Source organism: Pseudorasbora parva, chromosome 15, assembly GCF_024679245.1.
Source record: "Pseudorasbora parva isolate DD20220531a chromosome 15, ASM2467924v1, whole genome shotgun sequence".
In the NCBI taxonomy this organism is placed as follows: domain Eukaryota; kingdom Metazoa; phylum Chordata; class Actinopteri; order Cypriniformes; family Gobionidae; genus Pseudorasbora; species Pseudorasbora parva.
In genome coordinates, this window is record NC_090186.1 from 35,672,178 (window position 1) to 35,693,607 (window position 21,430).

The 21,430-nt window shown below is 37.1% G+C and overlaps 2 protein-coding genes across 3 annotated transcripts in view; one reads left to right on the forward strand and one right to left on the reverse strand.

The window, feature by feature from the left end:
• Window positions 1-5,409, forward strand: part of gtf3c2 (general transcription factor IIIC, polypeptide 2, beta) — a 32,046-nt gene extending 26,637 nt beyond the window's left edge. Inside the window, exons 19-20 of one of the 2 annotated variants that reach the window (XR_010898112.1) lie at window positions 1,308-4,845; window positions 4,945-5,409. Coding sequence is in view for 1 of the 2 variants with exons in the window: in XM_067417908.1 (XP_067274009.1) it covers window positions 1,308-1,529 (222 nt within the window). In the remaining variant the exon portion in view is untranslated. Of the gene's footprint in view, window positions 1-1,307 lie in introns of both variants that reach the window. The other variant, XM_067417908.1, reaches the window with a different exon arrangement.
• A 3,435-nt stretch (window positions 5,410-8,844) lies between these two features.
• On the reverse strand, window positions 8,845-20,771 carry slc30a2 (solute carrier family 30 member 2). Its single transcript, XM_067417911.1, has 8 exons — window positions 20,377-20,771; window positions 16,478-16,686; window positions 13,522-13,668; window positions 13,107-13,260; window positions 12,316-12,535; window positions 11,213-11,318; window positions 10,797-10,931; window positions 8,845-9,001 (listed from the first exon to the last, which is right to left on the reverse strand). Exons 1-8 carry the CDS (start codon window positions 20,454-20,456, stop codon window positions 8,856-8,858), a joined length of 1,197 nt encoding a protein of 398 aa, XP_067274012.1. The 5' UTR covers window positions 20,457-20,771; the 3' UTR covers window positions 8,845-8,855.
• Window positions 20,772-21,430: the final 659 nt, after the last annotated feature.

Here is a 21,430-nt window from a genome sequence, read left to right on the forward strand (position 1 = left end):
ATGGCCTGTAAAATTAGGAAAATGTCACTCTAGATCTAGAGTGGATGATGGGAGGAGAACAGGAAGTGCTGCCTCTGTAGATTGAGATGGTGGGTTTTTCTGAAGAACACACTGCGCAATGGAACATTTATGGTTATAATAAGGATTGTAAGATGTGTATTGATGTAATGATTTAGAGTACATTTCTTAATATAATATTTTGTAAAATATGAAAATAAAATAATGTAAAATTGAAAAATGTTTATATAATAAAATATTAGTTTAATATTAAATGTGTATGCATATAAACATACATGCACCAATCAGCCATATCATTGTGACCACTGACAGGGCTGTCACTAACCAGCGACGGAGTCATGGGCGGCCAAGGCCCATTGATGCACGTGTGGGAGTGAAGGCTGGACCGTGTGGTCCAATCAAACAGACAAGCTGCTGTAGCTCAAATTGCTTAAGAAGTTAATGCTGGTTCTGATAGAAATATCAAAATACACAGTGCATCGCAGTTTCTTGCATATTGAGCTGCATAGCCGCAAACCAGTCAGGGTACCCTTGTATTTGTTCATGTAAAATAATAAAATATAACTGTTCATTGGTAGTTTATGGAAGCCCATTTCTGCCACTTAATAAAACAATATGAGTAATTGGGAATTTGTGACTTTTATCTAAGAATTCTGACTCTTTTCTCACAATTGCAAGTGTTAAAATCAGAATTCTAAAATATAAATTCTGACTTTATATCACGCAATTGCGAGTTTATATCTCTGAATTCTGACTTTAACACTTGCAATTGTGAGGGAAAAAAGTCACAATTACTCTTTTTATTTTTTTATTAAGTGGCAGAAACAGCTTCCATAGTAGTTCATACATAAAATAGTGTAAAAAAAAAATTTAAAGTTATATATTAAAAGATTAAAAGAATATATTCCATTTAATCCCATTTTGGAAATAACTGTGGCTAAGGAGCAAGCGTCAAACAGAACTGGATGTCTTCCAGCAGGAGAAGGGTTTATTGTTCAGCAGAGCCACATGCACAGAGCGATTAGAGCTGTGTTAAAATGCTTTATTGCTGGCAGTATAGTGCAGTGACCCACAGAGGACATGCTGAACAGAAGGTTACAGACCTTTGGAATTACTAATTAATCTGAGGAGAGATTCAGAACATTATGGGGAAAATGAACAATAACCAAGAGCCAAATGCAAGCTACTTACCACTTAAGTGATGTGAATGATACAAATCATTGATATGCAAACTATCTACTTAATAAATGTTTACTCTCTCTCTCTCTCTCTCTCTCTCTCTCTCTAAGGTCCGTTTTAACCCAAACATGGATGCATACAACTGGGTGTTGTCGGGCGGTCAGTCGGGTTTGGTGCGTGTGAACTGTGCGCGTGGACTGAGCTGCTCTGTCATGCTCAAGGAGTTACGTGAGGCTCAAGCCCAGTTCAGCTCCATGTTCCAGTGTCAGGAGCCTGATGACTCCGCGACAGCTGTGCGTCACAGCACAGCAGATACCGTACAAGTGCGCTAGTCTCAGCTCTATCTTAAAATGGATTGTAATGTCATAATAGGCTGAGACTTTGGACTTTTTATTTTTTAAATAACTGATACACCCACTTTTTATCGTTAACTTATAATGAAAGAAGCAAAAAATATTTTGATACCAGCTACTGTATATTCACGTTTTTATATTTTTTGTTCGTTTTTAGCGCTGTACAGAAGAAAATCTTTTGAACTTCTTTGCACTGGTGTGAAGCTCAGACAGGACGTTTGTGATGGTTTTAGGTTTTAGGCTAGTATCATTATGTCAAAGTCTTTTTCTTTCCGAGGTTTGTGTTGACCATGAAATCATCAGCACTTCTAAATACCCGTTTCATTTATGAGGAGCTATATTCTCCATTAGGCTACCTACTGTTCCAGTTCAGTGTTTTATTGTGATCAAACGTAACAGTCTTGAAATGTAGTGCGGTATTGGACTGTATCTTTGCTATTTGCTAGCCTGTTCATATCACGATCTGTTGGTTTTACTTTTACAATTTCTTACCCTGAATCTCAATTTTAAATGAATAGTTAACCCAAAAAATGAACGCTGTCATGTCCTTCCAAACCTGTATGACTTTATTTCTTCTGTGAAACGGAAATGTTAATGGCTGTATTTGCATATTTTTCCATTTAATGAAAATGTAAGTGCACCCAAGCTCCAAAGTGACAACAAAAATCAGCAAAATGTCATTATTCATACATCTTCAGAAGCCACTTTAATTGTGTGATCTTGCCATTCGCTGTCCACATCTACTTGTATTCAAATACGTTAGTTCTGACATCAATGCAAGGTGACCAATCATTGATGATTACTTGTCCAATCACAGTGCAGCATTGTAACTGAGATGAGAGCTACAGTTAAGGAGATTATATGTGAATAACTTAAATTTGGGTCTAATTCATGTGTCTGTTTTTGTTCATATTAATTTTCAGTTGTATGGACATTTCTTTTGTTGTAACTTTTTTTGACAGCCCAGATCCCCATTTACTATATGAAAAAGAGTCGCCATTACAATTGTGAACATTTCTCTTTGTGTTTCACAGAAGGAATATAGTCATCCGGTTTTGAAACGGCATGATGGATTGTCAAAAATTATAATTTTTTGGCAGAACTATTCCTTTAAGATTGAATCTTGAGCTTTCTTGTCTTTTGTTATGCTGCTATTTCCCCACCCCCATTTAAAGACTCTTTTCCAGCTTGTGCATTGTTCTTACTCAGGTTGAGTCAGAGTTGTACAGGCCGTCATTCTGTTGATAGTCTGCGTGTGAGTTAATGTTGTCCCTGAACCAATAGCACATGTTTCGTTAGTCATTAAGATCAGATGCATAATTCATGACCTCAATTATGTGTGAGGGAATCTGGAGAGGTGCCAGTCAGATTAATGCTGCTGTGGTCACTCAGATGAGATTAAATAAAGAAGTTTGTTATATGCTGTTAATGTCTGTAGTTGATTTCAATATAGTGTGTTGATTTACATATCTAAGTCTCACTGTGAAGTTCTGGATATGGTAGATTTGGGATGTTTATTAGTGAATAGTTATACTTTGTAAACTATATTTCTTTTGTACTGTTTACTTGATTGTTTACAGCTACCAAAAAGTGTAATTTTATTGTTTCATCAGCATCATCATTTCAGATGAATTAGCTTGTTTGCATATTTACAGTACGTCTAATTATCAACTCATGATGTAATTATTAATTTGGGAAGACCATGCGAGTTTGTTTGGTTTACATTAATTTATTACAGCATACAAAAATCATACACATTGTGTGACACATATAAAATTAAAAGCATGTAAAAATTAAATATCCATCATTAATTTCTATTATATAGTGGTTTTATGTGGTCACATACAGGATAACTGTAAAACATTTACACACAGTAGACAGATACGTTTATACAAGAAGCAAGTTTATATACACATCCACAAATCTGAGGCACGACGAAAATAATCATGTCGATTATTTAGTTTCCACAGAACAGCATTAATGTCTTTCAATTCATGATACAAAATGCAGAACATGTCAAAAACATGACCGATGATGTCGCGCTCCACTATCCGTTTCAAAGCTTTCATTAGGTTGAGTGCACCTGCATCTGAAATTGATTTTGAATTTATAATGTTCATCTTATCTTGAGTTGTGGTGCTACGTGTGCTATATTCAAACTTTTCCCAATTCTAGCAAATAATATCAGGAGGGTGTTTTCCACTCATTTTTTTGTCCTATAAGATATATTTTATGAATGTTTCTTGAGATTTAGCTTGCATCAACCATAGATGCCAAAAATACAAATAGGAAGAGATGTTCTCACATCAACATTTGTTGGTCTTGGAACTTGAAACAAGCCTTCCTGTTAAAACGTCTTAAAATCAGAGGAAATGTGAACATACCCTGGTCATTCCTGTTATGCAGTACATTTTCATGTGACCTGCTTTTTAATTATATTGAATAAACTATATGATGGAATATTTTATCATTTTAATATGAAAAAAGGCAATTAAGATATATTCATGGTGTGTCCTGAACTGTTTTAATAATCCATTTCTAGGTTTTACTAAAATCCCTTTAACAACATGACATCGTCAGGGGATTAGAGGTTCCTTTCAACAACAAAAAAACAACAAAAATACAGTGGTGAGAAAACAAAAGTTAAGAAAACATCAGATCATAGTGATGTGGATATGTTTAGCAATTCAGCACTGCAGTAAAGTCACGTCACGTTATAAATATGAACAAACAGTCAGTGTCTTTCGATTAAAATTACAACTTCAATTTTTGCTATAAAGCGGCTGAGAAAGTCTGACCTTGACTGATTTAACAGAAGAAATTAACTGGAGAAGAATTCCACTTCAAAGAAGGCAGAGCCTCAGAGCCACACTTAGCTATTATGCAATTACCACAGACCAATGATAGCTTGAAGGTCTTTACCAGCCAGAGCGAATGAGCTTAATTCTCGTGTTACGCAGCACATATGAGCTTCCGCAAGAACCAATGAGGTTCATTCTCGTGTTACGCATCACGTTTGAGCTTCCGCAAGAACCAATGAGGTTCATTCTCGTGTTACGCATCACGTTTGAGCTTCCGCAAGAACCAATGAGGTTCATTCTCGTGTTCGCATCACGTTTGAGCTTCCGCAAGAACAAATGAGGTTCATTCTCGTGTTACGCATCACGTTTGAGCTTCCGCAAGAACCAATGAGGTTCATTCTCGTGTTACGCATCACGTTTGAGCTTCTGCAAGAACCAATGAGGTTCATTCTCGTGTTACGCATCACGTTTGAGCTTCTGCAAGAACCAATGAGGTTCATTCTCGTGTTCACATCATATTTGAGCTTCCGCAAGAACCAATGAAATTCATTCTTGTCACGCATCACGTTTGAGCTTCTGCAAGAACCAATGAGGTTCATTCTCGTGTTACACATCACGTTTGAGCTTCTGCAAGAACCAATGAGGTTCATTCTCGTGTTCACATCATATTTGAGCTTCCGCAAGAACCAATGAGGTTCATTCTTGTCACGCATCACGTTTGAGCTTCTGCAAGAACCAATGAGGTTCATTCTTGTCACGCATCATATTTGAGCTTCTGCAAGAACCAATGAGGTTGGTTCTTGTGCGTCAAGCATCTTCAGTTGAGCTTCTGTTTATATTTGCTGATCAATGTTTATTTGTGAATAAAATAAATCTGTTCATCATATAAAGCGATTGAGTCTCTTCAGAAAATTTGGACTAACCGCTCAATTCATAATGATTTTTTTTTTTTTACCTTTTATCGTTTTATGAACTTTTTGAAGCATCAAAGTGGTTGTTGCATAGCTTAATTTGTGTTCCGAAGATCAACGAAGGTTTTACAGGTTTTGAACAACATGAGGGTGTTTCACTTTAAAATGTTATGCTGTTTGATAACATTTCCAAATAGATCTAATAACATTTCAAAATAGATAGAAAAAGTTCAGCATAACAGGAACGATCCACTTTCTAATCACAGTAAATTGTCTTTTAATTCACTGTAGGGCACTGTGATTATCCTAAATGTTCAGTTTTTCATGTTGAACTTTGGCACACCAACCCACCAACATTATCAAAAAATATACTTCTTATGCATTGGTCCTTTCATATTATAATTTGTTCGCACTCTCATATAAATTTTGTGATTGAGATTTAAAATATACATATTCATTTTATCAAAAGAAAATAGACAAAATATAGAATTTAATGAAGGTCTTTCAGTGAGATTGCGAGGTCCTTGGGTTGATCAGTTATGATTACTGGCCATCTAAATCGCAGACACATACAAAACAAAGCAACCATGCAAGCAAACCCTTTAAACTTTCACAACGCCACAACAGATTACAATGGCTACATTTTATCAGTACACGCAAGCTTTAAAACACAACGATTATCTGTCAAGTGTCTTTTATCATTCTCAAATTATATTCAGTGATTTATTTATATAAAATCTTCACATATAATGTAAATTAACATTAGTGCACATTTAGGGGCTCTGAAAATTGTTATCAAAATAATAATTATCTAAATCCTTTTAAACGAAAACTGCAATGAAAATGGAAACCATGTGCTTTGTTATTGTATGTTACTGAAACGTGTTGCACCACTTGCTGGAATGTCTTAGAGTCATTGCGGCAGTGTGGCGGCACCGAGATCAGAGATGGAAATCCTGTGCAAAAAGTGTGTCTAGACTAGAAGCTATTCTGTTTCCCCTATACCTCAGCACAGACCACAGCTGGACAGAGCCTGAAGACATGTGCATATGGAAGATGTAGCATGATTGACCTTGACAAACCAGAGTGACCCACAACCGAATCCTAGCAAGGCAAAGTGTGTAATTTTGGTAACACTATTAGTGCCACCCAATGCAAAATGATTGATTTCGAACAGGTTTCCCCTTTCTTATCTATCATTTTTTCAATTAGTCACTTGCTATGTATGGAATAGCAACTTATTGAATACTGTGTGTGCCATGTGTACTGAATATACCTTGTTTTCCTTTTCAATCAAATTATGTGTGAAAATGCCTTCACTTTTGAAAGAATTGGGGTAGGACTCAGGCAGAAATCATGCTTATGACTGTGATTATTAACGTAACTGTAGTACGAAGCAGAGCAGGACCGAATGTTGAAGGAGCTGAGCAAGGCCGCTGGAGTGATTGTTACGCAAACACCGCTCACGAGCAGTGGGACTTTTATTATGACGGGACAGTCGCCGGTTCTATTTCCACTTTTCCGGTCCTGAATTTGAGGTAACGCAGCTCTGTTTATCATATTAGATACATTTAAGTGTGTTTAAAATGATGTTATGAAGTTACTCTGTGTGTTCGCTCAGCGGCTGCTGTCACACTTGTTCACACTGCTAAGAGTAAAGCTTTTCTGCCAAATAAAACCGAGGGTAACGCAGATATGAGACAATAATCAGGCGACTCCCTCAGATGTCTCGGCTCCTTGGTTAAAATAGCAATTTTCTCACAATTGACAAATAGTTGGAAACATTTGGGATATTGTAAGAACTCAACTGAACAAAATATATAACACTGCCCTAGTGGTTTTTGGATATTTTACTGCAAAAATACTACATATTGCACCTTTAAGCACATAATAATGCCTTATTCTGCATGACAATATTCTACATCCCTTAATCCTACCCAATACCTAAATTTTACAACTACCTTGATAACTATTAGTTAAGCAGTAATTAGGATTTTATTTAAGCACAAGTCATAGTTAATAGTAAGAAGTGGATCCTAATCTAGTATGCTATTCCAAACATAGCCAAATCTCCCGCCCCAAAGTCACACCATTGGTTAATTCAGAAATTCACTCAAAATAATTTTTAGCAATATTAATACTAGTATTGTGACCTCATTTATAAAATGTTGAGTAGAAATTGTCCTACATACAAAGGAAATGTTTAAGAACAAACATGCTGAAGATTAACCAATGGTCTTTCGAATCATTACATATAATAATACTATATACATAATATAATACACATAATACTATTTCCTCACAAAAGTGGTTTATTCAGCGTAGTAAAGCCTCACCTCCATTGACATCCACTAAAAAAATGGCCTTGTCTTTAGCAGGCAGGGGCGTGGGACTGGGGGGATAAAGGGTACTGAGTAACCAGGGCCCGAGGCAGGGGGGGGCCTTAGAAGTCAGTTTTCTATACATACACATACATGATACAGGGGCCCAGCAAGATGGTTTGTACCCAGGGCCCAAAATTTGGTGCTACGCCCCTGTTAGCAGGCGTTACGCTTTTTTCGGGTAAGTTTGCATGCTTGCTTTCTAGTGGCTTTGGTTCCGCCTTGTAAACGCCACCTAAAATATAAAAGAGCACCATTCAACATCCAAATCCTTAAGTTGAGAATGGCGAGCTGCGGCAGCAAGAATTGCTTAGATTGACGTGGATATTAGCGCACACTCAAATCTGTGCTCATGTACATTTTATAAATTAAAAAATTCTGCTCATGAAACTGGGATAGAGAAAGAAATTTAAATTACACACTTCACCTTTACTGTCATTCTTAGTGAATTCAATCGTGTCATTTTGTCTCTACTGTTCTTTCAAAGCTCAACAACGGGTCCTTATCGCAGCCAGTGAGGAAGAACAGCGTTAATCACCCACTTGCTTTTGCAAATAGTATTGTTCCGTGAGACGAGACATTAGTGAGACATCTCCAACAAAATCCATAATTACACTTGAGCAGAATCTTTTTTTAAGCCCCTACAACACCATGCTGCAGTTTGGCGAACATTCACATTGATTACAGAACCGTGTTGACAGCGGACGCAAGGCTGGCTGGGGCATAATAAACCCCATTCTAATTGTTTTTAAGGAAGTCACGTCAATACCCATCTTTTACCCTCCCAAGACCACGGACAGGCAATTACAGTACACTCCTGCAATAATGTACGATGCCAGCCATCCAAGCAAACCTTTGCGAAGTCACAATAAAAAGGCTCACAGTGATGCCTCCAGGCCTCCTATTTATGTTCTGCCGTTCGATTCACTTTATCTTTCCATCCAGTATGTGAAGGTAAACCTCACCACTTCATTTTAAAGCTATTCCTCCCATAAACCGATATACTTTTAAGATGGCACAGTGTGAAATCTCTTGTTTTTATTTCCTTGGTTTCTCAATAGAAATGCATTTGGCATGTGCATATTCGTAATGATATGTAGATGATGTATTTGCACAGTGTTTCCATTTCTGGCTTGGACCCTCAATGAAGCTTAATATGTGTGCATACATTTTATACAGGCAGCCTTCCCTCACCCAGTACGCTCTGAGAGCTTAGTCCATAGGGTCTTGGCACTGGACGCAGTGGATCATGTCCTCGCAATAAGGCTCCACTTGAATGGTTGTGCTGTAAAAGCCAAATTTGGTCTGAAGGAGATCAGTCGCTTCCTTTAAGACACTTTGAGGGTCAGCATTCTCCTCTAAAATGAGAGGGGGAGAGAAAGATTTGTTTAGCCTATTATGATCCAATCAAGCATAACATTATGTCCACCTTCCTAATATTGTGTTGGTTTCCCTTTTGCTGCCAAAACAGCACTGACCCATTGAGCCATGGACTCCACTAGACCCCTGTAGGTGTGCTGTGGTATTTGGTACCAAGATGTTAGCAGCAGATCCTTTAAGCCCTGTAAGTTGCGAGGTGGGGCCTCCATGGATCAGACTTGTTTGTTCAGCACATCCACCACAGATGCTTGATTGGATTGAGATCTAGAGAATTTTGCTCAAACCATTCATGGGCAATTTTTGCTTTGTGGCAGGGCGCACAATGCTTAGGTAGGTGGTACGTGTCAAAGTAACATCCACATGGATGGCAGGACCCAAGGTTTCCCAGCAGAACATTGCTCAAAGCATCACACTGCCTCCGCCGGCTTGCCTTCTTCCCATCGTGCATCCTGGTGCCATGTGTTCCCCGGGTTAGCGACACACATGCACCAGCCATCCAAGTGATGTAAAAGAAAATGTGATTCTTCAGACCAGGCCACCTTCTTCCATTGCTCTGAGGTCCAGTTCTGATCGTCACATGCCCACTGTAGGCGCTTTCGGTGGTCAGTATTGACACCCTGACTGGTTTGCAGCTATGCAGCCCCATACACAACAAACTATGAAGCACTGTGTATTCTGACTCCTTTCCGTCAGAACCAGTATTCACTTCAATTTGAGCTACAGTATAGCTTGTCTGTTTGATCGGACCACACGGGCCAGCCTTCACTCCCCACGTGCATCAATCCTTGGTTCACCACTGTTCCTTCCTTGGACCACTTTTGATAACTGTGACTTTAAACAGTTAAAATACTTACCTTGAGTCCAATATAAGTGTAAAAAATAATCCTATTAAAACAGATAAAGTTTAAAGGGTTAGTTCACCCAAAAAATCTGTCATTAATTACTTACTCGTGTCGTTCCAAACCCATAAGACCTTTAATGATCCGCGGAACACAATATTTTTTTTGATGAAATCCGAGAGTTCTCAGGCCCCTTCATAGACTGCAATGTTATTACCAATTTTAAGGTCCAGAAAGTTAGGAAAGACATCGTTAAAATAGTCCTCATGACTACAGTGTTTTAACCTTAATGTTATGAACGACGAGAATACTTTTTGTGTGATGAGAACCTGAAGCACTGCACTGGGTTTACTATACATGAGTAGCGTAGCAATGACATGCTCAAAAAATATTCTTGTCAATTCATAACATTAAGATTGAACCACTATAGTCACATGGACTATTTAAACAATGGCTTTACTACCTCAGATATCATCCAAAATATCTTCATTTGTGTTCCAAAGATGAACGGTCTTACGGGTTTTGAAAGACATGAGCGTGAGTAATTAATGATAGGATTTTCATTTTCAGGTGAACTATCCCTTTCATTTCCATTTGAACAACATTTTCAAAAAGACCTATAAGTTGTATTATAAATAAATATGACTGTAAAAGCATATTTTCATTTTAATAACAGCCCAATTTAGTTTAAATTCAGAAAGATAAATGGCTCCATGCAGATTGATATTTGACTAATATTCTTATAAAAACAATCTTATATACTTAATAACGTTGGATCCCGCATTACAATAAAATAAAGCAATTGATGTACCAAATAACATGTTTAATACATTTAGATATAATAATAATATGAATAATTTTCATAAACAACAAGACAAATGAACATTGAAATAATAACAATATAATAGAGCTGTGAAACAAGTAATGAACGTACCAATAGCTATGTGAACAGACAGCAGACTCTGGCCTATGGTGAGAGCCCACAGGTGCAGGCTATGCATGGCCTTCACTGCCTTCAGAGACAGCAGCACCTCCTTCACTGAATTAAACTCGATTCCTTTGGGTGCCCCTGAACACAGACACATGGCACTGAGTTTACAAGGATAGAGAGAGAGACCTTCTGGGGGATTCAAAGTTTGCATTTAAAGGTGATGTGTGTGATTGGATTGTGTTTGGGAAACTTGTTTGGAAACGGTCATGATTTCTGCAATTTCGTTTGATGTCACTAGGAGTGAAGACATTGCACACCTCACTTTTAAATACAATATTAAAGCATAAGAAATATGCTGACATTGCATGCATATTTTAAGTCAGAATAAAGCAATTGTTATTTAATTGAGTGAAAATTACCCTCCATGAGAATGCGGAAGACATCTCTTAGAATGGTAGTGGTGGTGCCCAGGACGAACACAGAGAAGAGGAAAGTGCAAATGGGATCAGCTATTTTGTATTCTGGCTGCGTTAGAAGTTGGATAGAGAACAGGAGGTACTGATGCATTAAAGAACAAAATCAGATGGTTCTTTGCAAAGTGTCAAGTTGAATTAGACCACAGATGTCAGAAAAAACAGTCTGCACTGAGGAGCTTTCAAGAGTCAGGGAAAAAAATCAGTGTCCAATTTCTTATCAAGGTAATTTAATTACTTTTTTTTTTTAAATTGGTCAGTAAGATTTTTCCTTCTTTTTTTTTTTTTGCTTTGTTTTGTTTTGTTTTTTTATAGGTATCAAAAAAATGGAAATATTATAACAATATAAAATCGTTTTCTATTGGAATATATTTTAAAATGTTATTTATTCCTGAATTTCCAGTAATACCTTCAGTTCTGCTTTTTAATATTTTTTTGGGAAAAAATTATTAGGATTCTTTGGTGAATAAAAAGTTCAAATAAATAACAAATAAATATTTTGTAATATTATATGTATATTATTTGTTCAATTTAATACATCCTTGCTGAATAAAGAGTCTCCTATTAATATCTTTTATAAAAATCTTACTGACCCCAAACTTTTAAAGGGTAGTGTAAATAATTTGTTCATAATTGCTTTCTTAAAATAATGAGTAAATATATATACAGTTGCAAGAAAAAGTATTTGAACCGCTTGAATCTTGGAAATTAGAATTCTGAATTAGATATTTTACATACAAGATTTTTACATATAGTCCACAAGACAAAAAAAATTGCTGAATTTATTAAAATAACCAAAAGTTTATGAACCAACCTCACTTATTTTTTTTAAATTATTCACATTTTCACAGATTACGTAAGCGGTTCACATATTTCTTGCAAATATATATATATATATATATATATATATATATATATATATATATATATATATATATATATATATATAATATTAATGAGTGTATTTATCATTTATAAGACATATGTAAGTATATAATGTTCACAGTTTAGACATTTTAAGGCGATTCTTTGTGTTAGTGTTCATTTACCCTGAAGTAGATGATAATGGCAGCCACCAACACTCCAAAGCTCTGTAAGAGATCCCCCAAAACATGAATAAATGCTGCTCTGACACTGGTGTTCCCATGATTACCCAGGAGGCTGTGGGAGTGGCCATGGCCCACGGGGCTCATCCCATTATCATCAATCTTGTGGTAGCCTGAACCGTGACTGTGGAAGGTCGTGGAATGGTGTAGAATATAGGCCATTCTGAAATATAATTTTTTTATTTATTTATCGAAATAACCGGAAAATTTGCCAGAAAATTCCAATGATAAAGTCACCATAAAATCAAAATGGACTATTCTTGTTTTTTATGGCATATTGCAGTATTTATTATAAATATATATTGAAATTTATTAATAGGATTAACTCCTTGAGATGTACCATCTCACTTTCGAGGGGGTCCTAATGTACAATCAAAACATAGTTACAAAACAATTACAAATAAATGTATCAGTGCTCAGCATTATTATTATTATTTTTGTTCATGTGCTCTCATAATCTGTTATAAAAATAAACTCTATCTTGCAGGGACATCTCTTTTCTTTATGATGTATTTACTGGCGCGAGGGCGGGACAGACTGCCACTCACATGACATCATAGCAACAGCAAACCACAACCATCCAATCAATTACCGATGGACAAAATCAAGTCCCACCCTAATTTTTTCTTGTTTGAGAAGCTGTTTCACTTGGATAGATGTCACAATAGGGAAGAAAAGACTATCGCAACTTCTGTTTCATGCCAACTTTAACTCATTCATAGGACTCTACTCACATGATGTTGACCACGACTGCACAACCTGAGGTGACAAGCATCACACTGCCTTCAATTTCATAATCATTTTTTACTATCCTCTCAATGGCAAGGTACACCAACACCCCAGTCACGATCCAGATGGACATTACAGATACCAGGGCTCCCAGAATCTCTGTGAAATGTTCATTTGACACAAATATGGTTTGGCATCATATACTGTTGCTGGATATTGCAAAGTCTTAAAATCTGCATATAGTTCACAGAAAAAGTTCTTCAACATTTCTCCTTAGTTACATGCATAGGAGAGACTGCATACGGGTTTGGAACATTAAGTAACATTTTCTTCATTTTTATTTTTGTATGAAATATTTCTTTTTCAACATCAACAATGTTTGTAAATTCATTTGACAGGATTGAGATGGGATGGACTCACCTGATCTGTGCCAGCCAAAGGTCATTCTCTTGGTGGGTGGTCTTGAGGAGATCCACAAGGAAAAAAGACTGACCATCATACTGCCAAAATCCGTCAGAAGGTGGGCTGCATCGGTCATAATGGCCAGACTGTGTGCTAGATAACCACCTGCAAGGACAGAAGAGAATAAGAATAACCTATAAGAGAGGTACATAAAAAAAAAAAAAAACATTTTTATGTCATAGAAGATTCATTTTTGTCTCCCCAAAGAACATTTCTGTGAACAGTTCCTAAAAGAACATTTAAAAAAACTAAAGAGCCCTTTTCACTATAAAAGAGCTTTTGTGAAATGGAAAGATTCCACGTGTGTAGGGTTCTTTATGGGACCATAGATCTGCCATAATAGACCATAAATGTTATTCATTCTTCCTGACACATCTTTAATTGTTTTATATAACATTACAGAACACTTTGTAAAGTGATTAAGGTGCAATATGTTTGGAGAAAGTTTACACATCGGCATATTTTTTGTTGTTTAAAAGAAAGAACAACTCCTATTTTAAAGTATTGCACAAAATATGCTGACAAAAAAGTGCTGTACAAGCTGAACAAAACACAGGAAAGCCTGCTTAGTCAATGAAATCAAGTAATTATGTGCTACAATGACAAATTGCTTCATCCATCATTTACTTAGTTTTGAAATGCAATAAGAACATTACTTGTAAAAAGAACAACTTTGCACTAAAAGACAAAGCAAAATAGCTGATGTGTTTTAATATACAGTAGTTAAACTCAGTCGTAATTCTTTGCCTCAACTTAAAATGTGAATTTATTAGCCTATAAAGTAGCCTATTGTGCCGATCAGGCATAACATTATGACTTAGAATATGGATCAGTCCTCATTGCAAAGTACACATGTTAACAGAATTTTTTGTGGTATGCAGGTGCTTTAAGAACATAAGCAATCAGACTAAGATATCTATAAGTTTAAGAGAATATAAATAAAATAAATAAAAAATAGGCCTATAATATACATACCCATTAATTTAAATAAAATTGTTCCAAGTGTAACATACAGTCAGAGTAGTGTGCATTAATGTAATTCATAGGAATCAGCGTTAATAAGGCTAATAGCAGATGGGTAAAACCTTTTTTGTGGCGTGAGGTTTTTGTCTTTATGGATCTCAGTCTTCTACCCGAAGGGAGAACTTAACTGCCCTCTTAAATGGAAGTATACAAGTCCTGAAGAGATGGCAAATGACATCCAATCACTTTCTCTGCCGAGTGAATAACACGCTGCAGTCTGCTTTTTTCCTTGGCAGTGGCTGCAGTGTACCAGATGGCGATAGACGAGGTTAGTATCGACTCAATAGGTTATCATTGCCCTCGGTGGGTTAAACTTCCTCAACTGCCGCAGGAAGTACATCCGTCGGTGATCTTTTTTTTTAATCAGGGAATTAATGTTTAAGTCCCACTTGAGATCTTGTGTAATGGTGGTTCCCAGAAAGCAGAAAGAGACCACAATCTGAACTGGGAAGTCATCATGCACTGTGACGGGGGTGGATGGGGCTGGATTCTTCTTAAAATCCACCACCATTTCCATTGTTTTCACCATATTGACGTTAGTTCTAGGTTGTTCGGACTACACCAGGATACCAGATGGTCAGTCTCCCACCTAGTATCATCTGCAAAATGTAAATGTTTGACAGACTGGTCACTGGAGGTGCAGCTGTTTGCATACAGGGAAAAAAAGTAGAGGAGAAAGTACATAGCCTTGAGGGGAGCCAGTACTGATGGTCCGGTAGTTAGAAATCTGTTTTCCCACTCTCACTTGCTGCCGTCTGTCAGTCAGTTTCTGACCGGTGACGTGAATAACACTGATTATCTTTCATCACGGCACCTGTTAGTAAGTGGGATATATTAGGCAGCAAGTGAACATTTTGTCCTCAAAGTTGATCGGTTCGCAGCAGGAAAAATGACCAAGTGTAAGGATTTGAGCGAGTTTGAGAAGGGCCAAATTGGGATGGCTAGACGACTGGATCAGAGCAGCTCTGAAACTGCAGCTCTTGTGGGTGTTCTCAGCAGCTCATTGATGTCCGTGGGGAGCAAAGGCTGGCACGCATGGTCCGATCAAACAGACGAGCTCCTGTAGCTCAAATTGCTCATGAAGTTGATGCTGGTTCTGATTGAAAGGTGTTAGAATATACAGTGCAACAGTTTGTTGTGTAAGGGGCTGCATGGTCACACACTAGCCAGGCAAGTTCTAACAGTGGGCATGTGAGCATTAGAACTGAACCATGGAGCAATGGAGCAATTTTACATCACTTGGATGGTCGGGTGCGCGTGTCGCTAATCTGGAGAACACATGGCACCAGGATGCACTATGTGAAGGAGGCAAGCCGGCGGAACCAGTGTGATGCTTTGAGTAATGTTCTGATAGGAAACATTGGGTCCTGCCATCCATGTGGATGTTACTTCGACACGTACTGCCTACCTAAGCATTGTTGCAGACCATGTTTACACTTTCATGGAAACAGTATTCCCTGGTGGCTGTGGCCTCATTCAGCAGGATAATTCGCCCAGCCATAAAGCAAAAATGGTTCAGGAATGGTTTGAGGAGCACGAGTTTGAGGTGTTGATTTGGATTCCAAATTCCCCAGATCTCAATCCAATCGAGCATCTGTGGGATGTGCTGAATAAACAAGTCTGATCCATGGAGACCCCACCTCGCAATCTACAGCATTTAAAGGATATGCTGCTAATATCTTGATGCTAGATACCACAGCACACCTTCAAAGGTCTAGTGGAGTCCATGCCTAAACAGGTCAGTGCTGTTTTGGCAGCAAAAGGGGGACCAACACAATATTAGGACAGGATAATGTTATGCCTGAGAAGTACGGTATATGAGATGTATTAATGCCAGTTCTTAAAAAAAAATCAGAAAACCATACTTTTTTCTAAGACACAGTGTTCCTACCTATAACTTCTCCAACCATGAAAACCAAACAGACTATGGAGGCGATGTACAGTTTCTTCTTTGCTATGAGTTTCTCACGGCTCTCATCGCAGGCTGCTTTTTTTCCATGGCAGTGAGTTCCAACGGGCCTCTTCAGCTCGATGGCACCAGCCATATCCCCATTTCCCAAAGGCAGGTCTGGACAACTTTCTTTAGAACCTGAGAATTCACTATAAGAAGAAAGCATGATGTGCACTGACACCATTTCAATGACTTCACACACAATAACCCTTCCTGGTTACTAGCCTATATAAGGGAGTTATGCAAAGAATATAATACGCAAATTTGACAGCATCATAACATGTAAATCGCCTGTGGCCTGAGAGACTGGGATAAGCTCTAGGTCTAGGATCTATTAGTTAAAAATAAATTAAACTATCCCTTTTATTATAAATAAATAATAATTAATAAATAGTTAAAAAATCATACATTGTGATTTCTGGATTTATTCATTTTTTTAGATTATGTCTCTTACAGTGACATACAATTTCAGACCCCTCCATGAGTTCCAAGTGGGAGAACTGTGTTCTCACTGGGTGTTCAAATACTTATTTTCCTCACTGTACATCACGCATGTGTATGTGTAAGTATAAGGAAAAGTGCTTTGCGGGAGGGGAAAACTGTACAGCGCATGCATGAACACCCAGCTCGGTCTGAGTTGAAATCTGCTGACATGGTCGTTTTGGCTCTTCTGTCTCATGTGTTGATGAGAGAGACGCCGTGATGGGCTAATGGGGCGGAAAGCGCAATCTCGGTGCGCATGAGATAACCAGAGAGAAGCATCACTGCGCGCGCGCGCGAACGCACACACACACACACACACACACACACACACACACACACGCGCTGCTGCTGAAAGGAGGCAGTCGAGTGGAACACGGCGTCTGTTTAATCACCCCACCGGGACACGGACATGATACACCGGATTTTTTTATTTCTATTCTTTTTTTTGGCCCAACTTAGTCTATAAATCTAGTCCAACAATATACAGAAAACATAAATAATTTTCTGATCTCCTGTTTGAAATGTGGCCTGCATTCTACTTATTGACTAATAATTATTATTATTAAAATATATAAGTGTGCTAAAATTAGAATGTGCAGTTTGGCTCGGATTATTTTTATTTAAATATGCATGCAAACGCAAATTCCAATATTTGGTTAATTTTAGCTTAAGTAAAATATAGCTATAGAATGTGTAAATACAAATATGAATTACGTTTACAGTAAATTATTATTAAAATCATGTTTTTAAGTAAAAATGCAAGGCACCTGACCTTATCATTTACGGTGCAAACGTTTGTTCTCATAAGCATCACGTTTGATAGGTTATACTTTATTCGTATTGTGTAATCGCATGTATTCGTTTGTTTTATGTTGTTTGGTTAATGTTTAAAGCATTGTTTTAGTTTAGTTTACCATTGTGATGTTTTGGGTATATCGGTTGGCATTAATCAGTTATTATTAACTGTTAGTTATCATGTGGATTTATTTGATAATTTATGAAGTTATAGCATAAGAGTTCAGTTAAAGTAGATTAGTAGCCTGTATAAATGTATACAATATCGGTGACTGACATGTATAGCCACCAAAAATGTCTCTTGTAATGCCTGAAACGTCAGTGCCACTTGAATTTTTGCCACTGGTTCAACAGCATTCGTATAGGCTGTTTTGAAGAGGCAATTCACATTCCTCCTAACACTATCACCACTGTTCGTATTATTAAATGCACAGAATATCCTCTTTTGTGGAGAGGTCCATGAGTTAGTTTAGCAGGAGGTGGCTGAAGCATGCTGTCGGTCCTGTGGCAATGCAGTAGAGCATGACATCAGGGCTGCTTCTGAGCACTTTCATATTATTAGCCTACGCCACTGGATCAAGAGACTGCAATGTGTTGTGCTGTGATTGTAAATGACGAGCATTTTGATGTTTAAATATCAAAATACGGTTTTCTTTAATAACACGTTTACAATATTCAATGCATTCGAGTTTTTAACTTTATAGTGACAAATGAAAAAATTATAGGCTAATAGCGTTTTTTTTAAAAAGAGCAAACCTTTATTACCGAAAGCACGTGTATGCATTCCCCCTTTCTTCTCTCGGAAAGCTCAGCTGGGCAGATTTCCGATTTAAGAAAATTTAGAGTTATAGCTAACAGAATAGCCTACCATCCAAATAGGCCTATAACAGCATCCGATTCAACAGAACATCTAGGCTACTTCGCGGCTGAGTTGTTTCTTCGACATTTGTTCAGGTGACCTGTTGATGTACAGTTTTACCAATATGCCATGGTGTAGGATACCATTCTCTGAAATAACGGTTTTGTTAATGTAATGCCACCAAACTAAATCTGTGAAAATGCATCGGCTATATCTAAATCTAAATTTTTCCCCGTTAACATTCTAATGCAAACAGCAGGATATTCATTGCAATCTACGGCAAACAACTGGAAATCGACTTCCAAGGCAATGCTGGCACAATCGTTTGTGGTAGCTATCTGCTGGGCTTTTACTCATTTGGTCGCATTGGCAGATTTCTAAATATGTGCGCGGTTTCAATCATTGTTCTGTTCCTCGGCATCTTCCGCAATGTCACAAAAATGAACTAGCCTATAGACCGCTTTGGTTTGTAAAAATTCTCGGTTATGCTTTAACAGGAGTAATTCTAGCCATGCATTGTATTTAAATATTTTAAAAAGATGTTCAATTTCTATTTAAAACTCACCATTGTGTGGTTTTATGTCCGGCGCAAATTGTGACGTTTTCGTAATGATACGCTGACGAATTTTTATGTTATGTAGGCCTAACATTTCATGGTGAAAATACCTACCAGGTATTCTCTTATAATCAGGAGTATAGGCTAAATGAACCAATATTTCTATATAATTTTTTTTTATTGATAATGATGGGCTATCATTTCTAAACAAAGGATGTTGGGTTGTTTTAATTCAAGTTTGGGTCAAATATGGACAAACTCAACCGTTGGTTTACATTTTTTACTTCATTTTTAAAACCGACAGTTGGGTTTGTCCATACTTAACAAAAACAACAACAAAAAAAACTGTTTTTTAGAGTGCACGTTTAATTTGATTGCTCTTTTTTCATATCGACAACTCAAGCGCGTCTGTCCATGGTGCTGAAACTCTTCTCTCACCTGCTTGCGTTATATGATCATTTGGATAGGGTGTGCAGAGGAAGACAAGGGAAGATTTTGATGCAATATGGTTTTATCTGATTTTTATTGCTTTAAAGAAACATAATGAAAAGCTCATATCGTGTGTAATTTCCATATGGAAGTCACGCTCATTTTGCTCACTAAAGTTCCCTGAGGCCATTGCTCAAAAAGGCAACTGTCAAAAATCAACTCAAGCATATGAACCTCTTAATTAAAACTATAAGCATCGCACTCGCTGCATGCTTAGCACATGTAAATTATGGACTGTGTTCAGAATTAACGTGAATTGCTTTAATACTGGCGCATATTGTTTTCGAATAACTGTCACAATGTGGACATATCTCCCTCGGGTCAAGTTGTTAGGGATTTGGGGAATCATTAAGTGAGAAAATATTAAAAAGATTTATTTGTTCTCAATAAGAACTATATATATATATATATATATATATATATATATATATATATATATATATATATATATATATATATATATATATATATCTTTTATATATATATATCTTTTTTTAATGTTCAGTTTTCTATATAGGCAAATTGTGCACATTTCTAGATCGTTTTTTTTTATTTATTTTTAAAAAAAAAAATTTTTATCGTAACAATAGGCGTTAATAACCCATCTCCAATGCAAATTGACGATAATAATAAGAATAGCCTTATAATACGTTTTACCTGTTAAGTTTTAAGGAGTATATTTTGGCATTTCTTTCGTTGATGAGATGCGATTTCTCTGAAGTCGGTTGAGGATCCATGGTCCTGTGCAGCTTAGTGACCAGGGAGAAAAAGAAAAAAAAACGCGCCGAAAATTAAAATATGCGTTTTAGATTAGACGGCAAAATAAAAATTCTTCCATGCCATTTTCAAAGGATTCAAAAAAATTATTGAAAGCACTCATTGCAGGTCCACATTAAGGAGGAACCAGGGCGGTCAGTAATTCCGATGCTGAATGCGGACTCGGAGCCGGTAAACTTGGCTGTGGGTGAGATCGGAGGGATGTGTGGTGCAGAAGATTCAGCCGTCCAGTGAACTCAGTTACGAATCTTACTATGGCGACGGCATGGTTATTATTATTCATGAGCTAAAGGAAGGCCTGTAAGAGCAATGTCGTCATTATATTCACAAGCCAGTCGTTCGCCATTGGAAAGCTAAAGCAACGTCACCAGGACAATTAGTTTCGCGCGCTGAGCTGAGGATATCCGTAAAAGGTGGCAGCGTTTGCGTTTAACGTTACCTGAATGAAAGTTTGCGTCTGTTGGGAATGAATGAGTCTGGCTCGTGTTTGGAACAAATCAATCATGTGCTGCGCAATTCTGGCTGCAGTGCAACGGGGTGTGTGTAGCCTACAGAAATTAACAAGTAATTTTCAGTCGTTTCTATTTAAAAAAAAACTCATGACGAAACCAATGCTCACAAAACGTCTCGCATAGGCATATTAAAAAAATAATAATAAATAAAAACGGCAGATTTTTTCTCCAACTTGCCTCAACATACCTGGAAGTTTCTGGAAGTTTCTGGAAGTTTCTGGTTCAGGTGTTTTTATTTTATTTAAAAAAACATTGTTTTTAATATTATTATTTTTTTATTGCAAGAAAAGAAACAGCACTGGATACATTAACATAAAATTAAAAGGAAAATACTATAGTCAATGTGTGCCGAGATCTGCTTGGTTACAAACATTCGTCCAAATATCTTTCTTTGTGTTCAGCAGAAAAAAATACATTTATAC

Excerpts from the sequence above, each read along its gene's own strand:
- slc30a2 (XM_067417911.1), bottom strand. The coding sequence starts at position 20,456 with ATGGATCCTCAACCGACTTCAGAGAAATCGCATCTCATCAACGAAAGA. Across the intron at positions 16,687-20,376 it reads TACTCCTTAAAACTTAACAG|TGAATTCTCAGGTTCTAAAG; the intron begins GTAAAACGTATT and ends TTCTTCTTATAG. Across the intron at positions 13,261-13,521 it reads CTTTGGCTGGCACAGATCAG|AGATTCTGGGAGCCCTGGTA; the intron begins GTGAGTCCATCC and ends AACATTTCACAG.